The 9,639-nt window shown below is 26.9% G+C and overlaps 1 protein-coding gene across 3 annotated transcripts in view; it reads left to right on the forward strand.

Moving 5' to 3' along the window:
* Positions 1-1,936, forward strand: part of LOC100202366 (ARF GTPase-activating protein GIT1) — a 63,866-nt gene extending 61,930 nt beyond the window's left edge. For all 3 annotated transcript variants that reach the window (XM_065808195.1, XM_065808196.1, XM_065808197.1), the window contains one exon: positions 1,286-1,936. In XM_065808195.1, coding sequence (XP_065664267.1) covers positions 1,286-1,354 — 69 coding nt within the window. In that variant the 3' untranslated portion in view covers positions 1,355-1,936. The remainder of the gene's footprint in view (positions 1-1,285) is intronic.
* Positions 1,937-9,639: the final 7,703 nt, after the last annotated feature.

Genomic DNA, 9,639 nt, shown 5'->3' on the forward strand with positions numbered 1-9,639 from the left:
TTGATGTTTAAAGATATAGTTTTATCTTCTAAAATGAAATCAACTTCATGTCTCAAAATTAAAGCTAGCACATGATGCTGACATCGACCTAATCTGTGTTAACATTGACTGATAACTGATTTTTTTTTTTTTTTTTTTCTCATTTTTTATTGGGGATTATAATCACTTTTTTTTTACTTTTGAGTATTTGCAATTTATTTTTGTTAGTGTATCAATTACTTGATCTTTTGCAAGTGAAGTTTCAGTCCTTCAAATTTTTGATATATAAACTTTAGTTTGATTTGTCACATAACCCATCTACTTGGAAATTAAATTCTTCCATACTTCTTCATTGATGTCAATGATGTCAATTTCTTTAATGTCCATTTTATATTACTTGATATATTAAATATTTTGTTCTTCCATTATTATTATTTCCTCTTGTATTGGGTTTTAATGTTGTTGTTTTTGTTTATTTTTTTTGATAGTTTAAAACAAGATTTTGCACCTTTCTAGAAGCTGTTTTGTAAGTTATAGAAGGGAAATTCGATTTGAATTTCTCTTCAATAATTGGGTTTAGAGCATAGTTTTAGGCAATACTTTTACATCTAACATTTGCAGCTTTTTTTTTCACATCACAGAAGACTTAAAAGGTTGTAGGTTGTAGTAAAAAAAACATGAAGGTGAGATGAAAATGATGAGAGAAAAATCAAAAGGTTCGAAGTGTGGGGAAAAAAACTAGAGCCACTTTAGATGTAAGATTGTCGGGAATGTAGGTAATGTTGACAAGAAATAATATATTGATAAGAAACGATATAAAAACAAGGATAAAACCTTGTGGTACCCCAAAAATTACTGAAAGTATTGGCATAAAAGGATTACTTGAATACTTAAGGTCAATAGAGACCAGATTGTTCTTTTTTTGGGGTTGAAAAAATGAGCGATTCATCTAAAGGTTTCTTTTGTGATAAAGATTTTAGAGTAAAAATATTCATTAAAGATGAACAAATTTTACAAAAACTGTTGATTTTGGTATTTTTTTAAAGGTGTTTTGTTTTGTTAATGATTTGTAAAAGTGTCTTTGGGATCTTTTTAGAAATCTTTAAAATGTTTAGTGAAAATGTGAAATTAAAATATTTTTAAAATATTAAATAAATTATTTTAAAACTTATATGATCACAATTAAAATGAAAATAATTTTTGAAAGCAGTTTTTTTTTTTTTTTTTTTTTTTTTTTTTTTTTTTTTTTTTTTTTTTTTTTGCTTCCATTATTGATGATTTTTATTGTATTTATTTTTACTTTTAGGTCATTCAATGTGCATACGACATTGCTAAAGCTGCAAAGCATCTTGTTACAACATTTAACTCCGCTTGATTTAATATCTTAGCAACGCACATACCATTTCTAATTGTAAATACATATCTTTCTATTTTGAAAATTTTATTTGAATATTCAAGACAAAAGCTGGTAAAAGTTAATGGTAGAAGACTGGTAAAAGTTAATGGTTGAAGACCATTGGTTGAAGACCATTGGTTGTATTTTTTGAAAAAAAGTAATTTAAGAGCTTTTTTCTCCTTTCGTTTTTACAAATTCTTTATCATTAGTTATTTTTATTTGTTTATGTTTTTCTATCTTTTCTTTCAATAAAACACCTTTGTTTTATGGTTTTTTGAATTTTTCAACCAATCTCCATTTTTAAAATCACTTTTTAGTATATATTTTTTTTTTTTTTAATTAAGTTTGACGTAAAATGCTACCTAGTAATTTATTAATTTAGTTTTTTTTTAAATCAACTTTGAAGTAGCATACTACCTAATAATTTATTTAGTTAACATAAACGATACCTTATAACATAGGCACAAATAGTGAAGTTATGAATTTTCTAATGTTAATAAATATTTGTTTATTTGTATCATAATAACGAAATAATTTTATATAAAAACTGCGTTTTACAAATTGAATTTTTTAAATTGATTTTAAGCCACTTCAAATGATACGTTAAATCAGTGTTTCAGTCAGGGATTTTACTTGAAAAATATCCAGTTAATGATTTATTATTTTTTAAGTTTTGGTATGTAAGATCATTAAGCACTTTTCGTAGCAGGTTATACTTGAACGGTTTTTACAATACCCAATTGAATATCAATTAAGAGACAATCGTGCTTCATGGATACCTAGTCATGAAAGTATAAAACGGAATCCGTTATTTTGTGTCATGTTTTTGTATTTAGTTCTGGCTTTATATAAAACGCAGTATTTTAAGAAACTTTGGTGCTTAATTGATACTTTTTCTTCGAATAATATTCGTATTAAGATATTAAAACACCTAAGAATTTAGAGTTTAAAATGTGATTGAGTTCTTTAATTTAGTTGATGTTGAGATGTCATAAATATCAGTATGAGACTGGAAAAGTTTCTGCGAACATTTACTTGAGACTTTGTAGAAGTTGTTTGCATAGATCAAATATAGTAGTGGTTCAAAAAAACCACTGCTATATTTGATCTATGCAAACAACTTCTACAACACTGTTTTTCACTGTTCTGCAACATTTTTTTTCTTTAACACTGTTGTTTGGAAATTTTCGCTCTATAAAGCAGGATAAAATTATTTGGTTTTATATTTGAAAAGTTAAACCTGATTTAAAATGAATTACTGCGAGTAAATTATTTCAAATATTCGTTATCCGCCTCCTAGTAACAAAAATAAAAGCTTTAAACTTAATATGCTAAAGATGATCCCTTTTTCAGAATTGAATTTGCTTGTTCTATTCATAGTGAAGTTTATCGTAATTTTTAGAGACAATTCTACGAATAAAATGAGGGTGGTGAATTTTTTAAAAAATACCGACTGGTTCCTTTTTTAAAAAAAAAGACCACTGAATTGTGTCAAGTACGTAACTAACCTGCTAAATTCGTCAAAAATCATATTAAAACTTGGGGGGTAAAATCAATCCCCCTCCTCCTCCTCCATATAACGTGATTTTCTCTTCCTCCACACGCACCTAAAATCGCGTCTGATAATTTGTAGTGCCTTTTTAACTTTTTTTAAACAGTACTTTGAAAATACTGTCTATTTATTTTAGATTGCTGGAAGCTGTTAAGCCTCAATACAATTTTAATATTAAAAGTGAAAACTCGTGTATTTTTTTAGTAAAATTCCAAAATGGCGAGGAAAGCTTATTAAAATCAAATTTTAAAAAATTGGCTAAATTATTCAACGCATGTAAGTTGATTATTTTTTACTCGCACTTAGGACTTCAAGCAAGCTGTCTAAGAACATATTGAACAAAATATTGAGTTACAGAACAGTTTATTAACTTAACAGCGAAAATCCCATTTAGTCAAAAAAGATTTGGTTCATAACTTACAACAACTGAAATAATTATGGACGAACCGATTTTGAAAGTGAACTGTTTAATGTTTTTAATAGTCTTTAAAAAAAACAAAGTGCTGATATTGATCAAATTAATGTTAATGTAATTAAATATTTTTTTAATATTATTGAACCCTCATTATTCCATAATTTTAATCTCTCACTTAAATCAGGTCATATTCCGGATAAATTAAAAATTGCAAAAATAACACCTATTTACAAATCTGGTGATGAGACTATTATTTCAAACTACAGACTTTTTTTCAGTTTTGTCCTGTTTTACTAAACTAATTGAACGCATTATATATAACGGACTTGAAAAATATTTAACTGAAAATAAGATTTTATATTGCAGTCGACATGGTTTTAAAAAAAACGATTCTACTGATCATGCAATAATTGAATTGGTTAAACGTATATCAAATCGATTTAATAGAAATTGTTATATACAGTCGTATGACAATTTATTATGGCCACCTACATTTTTTCTAGAAACTCTAGAAAAATTGTGATTTTCCATCAGTTTTTACAATTTTATCTACCAAAGACGTATTGTAATAAAAAATCAGGTTGTGTGTTAATAAAAAATTACCATTTTATAAGAATAAATACACTTTAATAAAAAATATTCATATAATATCTTAGTTACAATCAATATTTTGTAACCCCCCCCCCTTTTGCATCGATTACTGCCTGTACCCTTTTAGGCATGCTTTTTATGCAGTTTTCTGCCATTTCCTGCAATCTTGCATTGTGGTTCCAATGTTTTATAATACTTTCTATTAGAACCACCTTGTTTGTAATATTTTCCTTGGCCAGCTCCTTTTTTAATAGCTCCCAAACATTCTCTATAGGATTGAGATCCGGCGAATTTCCCGGCCAGTCCAACAAAGGAATATTTTTATCTTTCAAAAAGATTTTGATAGACTTAGCCGTATGGCATGGTGCTCCATCTTGCATGAATGTTTTGTTTTCCTCTGGACCAAACCATTCCGTCAATTGGGGTAACAATCTTTGTTCCAGGACATTTTTATACTGCACCTGGTTCATTATCCCTTGAACAATGTACAGCCTTCCCATTCCTTTCCCACAAATGACCGACCAAATCATCACCGAGGTTGGATGTTTGACGGTTTGAATAATACAGCTACTTAAATATTTCTCTCCAACCTTCCTTTTCACGTATTGTGCTTTTTTTGATAAGACTTGGAACGTGCTCTCATCACTAAAGCAAACCTAAAAATATTATACGATGGTTCATTGACCACAATGCATGGATTATCTAAAAAATTTAAAGTATTATTTAATAAAATAATCTGTTATACCGTTTTCCAATCGTCTTCAGTCCAATTTCTATATTTTTTTGCCCATTCTAATCGCTTCTCCATCATTTTTGGCGTTAATTTTGGCTTTTTAGCCGGACGTCTTGAGCTCTAGCCAAGATCGTGTAGACGACGCTGAACCGTTCTCTTGGACATCTTAATAACCGAGCTCTCCAACTTCTCAGTGATATCATCATTTGATGCTAGCCTATCTTCCAATACTATTTTGGTAAGAATTCTTACACCTCGTGGAGTAAGAATTCTTTTTTTACCACAGTTCCCAGTCCTTTTTGGAGTCAGGTTTTCCATGTTGACAATTTTTTTTTGGATATTCTGCACTGACACTCTAGAAACATTACATCTTCTGGCGATTCCTCTTTGGGAAAAACCAGTGTTTGTAAGAAGTGCTTGGATTTCACTTTTTTTTTCTAGAGATAAGTCCTTTTTTTGCCCATTTCTAAAAAAATAACCAATTTTAGTACGAAAATTTCTATTATTACTTAAAATAATTTTAATCACAAAATACTGAGTGAAATAAAATTATTTTTATGTTAATTTATGTAATGTAATATTCTTAAAGTAATATTAGTCGATTTGAGTCCTTACTTTAATGATAACTTTGAAAAATATACCAAAACCAACAGAGAGTATTCACCACGTGCACTGTAAGAATAGCGGTCTCAAGATGGCGTCACACAAAATGGCTGTCAAAAATGACAGTGTTTACACCAGCATAAAATTTTAAATAATTTTGTCAACGTATAACTGTATTGTATGCATCCAAATAAATTAAATTATATAATTTTGAACTATAATGCCAAGAAAACAAAAGATAAGCAAGGTATGTTAAAATTTATTGGGTGGCCATAATAAATTGTCATACGACTGTAAATAGAGTTTTTATTGATTTATCCAAAGCTTTTAACACAGTAAATCATGAGATACTTTTAAAAAACTAGAAAATTCTAGTGTTAAAAATAAAACTTTTCTTTAGTGTAAATCATATTTAACTAACAGAAAACAATTTATACTTAAATCTAACAACTTGTGGGGTATCCCGAGGTTCTATTTCAAGACCATAGTTATTTTTATTTTATATAAATGACTTATAATTAGCATCAAATTTATTAAATACTATCTTATTTGTAGATTAAACTAATTTATTTTATTCTCACAAAGATATTATTGTTCCTTTTTAAAATTTTTAACGAAAAATTAAAAAAGATTAATGAATGGTTTATAAGTAACCGACTTTCATTAAATGTAGAGAAAACAAAATTTATCTTATTTCATAAACCTAGTAAAGCCAATAATATTCCTTTTAAATTGCCAAATCTTTTAATCAATAACATAATAATTAAAAGGGTATAACTATAAATTATTTAATATTATAATAATATAATGTCATACTATAAACTTTCAATGAGTGCTTTTAGATGAAAAATGGTTATGGAAATTCCATACTAAATATATCGAAAAAAGATCTTAAAATTTCCATGTTATTTCAAATAAAACCGTTTTTTTAAAAATGAATTTTTAAATTTTTTTTTTTTTCGTTCATAAACAGCTACCCTTCTTACTGTAACGTTGCCTGGGGTAGCACTAATCACACTAAACTCAAAAAAAATATATAGCAAACAAAAACATGTCTGCAGGATAATATTTAGGGCAAACAGGAATGCACATTGTAAACCTCTCTTACGTCAGCTTGGACCTTTAAATATTTATAAGAATAATATTCAATAGGTATTTATGTTTAAAGCAAAAAGTGGGTTCAGTAACATTTCCATCTTACTTTAATGAAATATCTCATAAATATTTGAGAGAACAATTTTGTCATTCTCGTAAACCATCTTAAATCAAAATCGTACCAAACTCAATATCGGAGATCTTTCGTTTGGAAAATTTTTTTTCATATTTTTAATGAAAAGCAAGACTTCGTTTTATACTGCAACTTGGAAAGCTTTAAGGCTGATTCAAAACAGCACTAACATTCGATATACTAGATTTCAAATATCTTTGTTTGAAAACATTTTAAAGGGTTTTGAATTAAATAAATCATTTAAAATTATTTTCTTTCGTTTTTGCTACTATTGTTTTCTTTTTTATTTTGTTTTCTGCTAAGATTTATTAATTAGCCCTAAATACTTTTTTATATTGCATTATTTTTAATAAACGCAACTTTTTGTGATTGATAATTTTTATGATTATCTCTCTTTTGTCTTATTTCGTTTTTTTTAATTATTCCGCAGGAAGATAGCAAAAAAAGTTTTGTATGTACTTACACTGTTTTATTTATCGCTTATTAATTATGTAAATTTTTAAAAACGTTTGAAAACACTAATGCAATGGTGATGTCTTCTTGAATTTTTTATTGTTGTAATTTCTTTTTTGTAATTTTAACAAACGGCAAAATGAAATATTGGGTCTTGATTTTACAAAATTTGGGTCTTGATTTTAATACATAGTGTATAAAGAAAATGAAACAGGAAACAAAGTTATAACTTGTGGTGTTCCCCAGGGATCCATCCTAGGACCACTATTATTCTTGTTGTACATTAACGATTTATATTTAGCTTCAAAGACTTTAAATCTTATTTTGTTTGCTGACGGCTCTAATCTTTTTTACTCAAATAAAAATATAAAAGATCTTTTTAAAATATTTAATGAAGAACTAATAAAAGTTAATGATTGGATTATTTGTAATAAACTTTCATTAAATGTACTGAAAACTAAATTTTTGTTGTTTCATAAACCTAGTAAGAGTGATCACCTCCCTCTAAAATTATCCAATCTCTTTATGAATAATTCAGTTATTAAAAGAGAATCAAATGTAAACTTCCTGGGAATAATATTAGATGAAAATATATCATGGAAATCTCATATTAAATCTATTGAAAATAAAATTTCCAAAAATATTTCTGTTCTATATAGAGTTAAACCATTTGTTAATATCAAGTCTTTAAAAATTATATATTTTTCATTTATCCATAGTTATCTATCCTATTGCAATATTGCATGGGGAAGTAGCAACTATGGAAAGCTTAAAAAAATTTATAGTAAACAAAAAATTGCATGCAAAATTATTTTTGGCGTTAAGAGAACTGCTCATGGAGAGCCTTTCTTAATGGAACTTAATGCACTCAATGTTTATAAACTTAATATATATCAAGTTATGCTTTTCATGATTAAATCTAAACATGGTTTGTCGCCTAATATATTTCACTCTTACTTTACTAAAATTTCTCATAAGCACCCCACAAATTTTTCAAATGATAATTTTGTAGTTCCAAGATTCTATTTCAAACTCAGTTCATTCCAAATTCAATATCGTGGAGCATTTCTATGGAATGAATTTTTTCAAAAAATTAATAAAAATAACATTCTTCAAAACATATCTTTTGAACAATTCAAAATAGTATGTAAACGTTTCTTATTAGGAAAAAATTTCGATCTAAAATATTTATTTTAAAATTTGATTATAAAATAATAAAAAAATATATAAACTGAATAGGTTTTCATCTACTTTTTTTTTTTTTTTTTTTTTTGTGAAAAAGTCATAACTTATTTTTTTTTTGATCTTATGACTTTTATTTTTCATTTAAATATGTTGTTATTGAAAACTTATGCTATTTTAATATCTTATTATAAGTTTTATAATATCTTTGTAGAAATATATATATATATATATATATATATATATATATATATATATATATATATATATATATATATATATACATATATATATATATATATATATATACTTTTATGTTTAAAGTTTTTAAATTGGAATATTAACTGACGGCTTCAATGTTAACGGGGCTCGGTGATTAGACTTCTTGATTGATCGGTGATTTGACTTCTTGATTCGGTGATTAGTCTTCTTCTTGCTCCGGCCATTTATTATATATGTAAACGATTTTTCTCATTGTAAATAGTATTATACGGCAAAATAAAAAAATAAAAAATAAAAAAAAATTTTTACAAAAAACGCGAAACCTGGATTTGCTCACTGGAAAAAAGTATTGACCAATGAAATACGTATATAAAAAAAAAAATTGAAAAACTTCGATCTAAAAGAAAAAAATGCTTCTATAGTGTTTGTTAATTCCAATAATTGGGACAAAGCAAATAGTGTGTATTAAAAATTATTTTTTTCAATTTTTTTTTTCTGTTGCAAAAAAACATCCGGCGATTTTAAATGTATGCATTTATCCATAAATCCATTTCTAAATTGTACAAGTACATAAAAGATAAAAACCATAGAGTTCTCTTACTTTTATCATTAATTCGCATGTACAAAATACAAATGAATATAAACAAACGCATATTAAGAATATAAATAAATACATATTATGGGAATATCGTGTATTAAAAAATAAGAAATTTGTGGTGTTGTTAATGGCGATTATGCGGGAAACCTAGCGAGACTCATATGGGAACCGTTAAAAGAAGAAATATCTGGGACCCATATTAGCATCCCAGCAGGTACTAGTTATGGCTCCCATACAGGTCCTTCGGACAACTCTCTCTAGAGTACCCGTCTGGGTCCCATATACAAGTTCGAATGTGTTTCTCTATGGACCCATATATTTTGGTTGACTGGGTGGACAGTAAATACGCTGAACATACGTAAAACAAGCTTGAAAAAATTTAATTTTATTTCTTCGAAAAAAAATTTTTTTTTTTTTTTTTACTACTACAAATCATCTCACCCACAAATAGAAGTACCAGGGGGAAAGGGGAGTTTGATTATAATTGGGAACATGTAGCGCATATTGGTATTATATTATGATAACCATGTAATTATAAAATGTCCGTTATAAAAAAATTTCATTGTCATATAAATCTTTTGCTAAAATATTACTTGCAAATATGAAAAAGAACTCAATTTTTTTAAGTCTGTTGTTATGATATCGATTGGTAATCAGTGCTACTAAATTTTAATCAAAGATGATTTT

This window comes from Hydra vulgaris, chromosome 10 (genome assembly GCF_038396675.1).
Source record: "Hydra vulgaris chromosome 10, alternate assembly HydraT2T_AEP".
Taxonomy (NCBI): Eukaryota; Metazoa; Cnidaria; class Hydrozoa; order Anthoathecata; family Hydridae; genus Hydra; species Hydra vulgaris.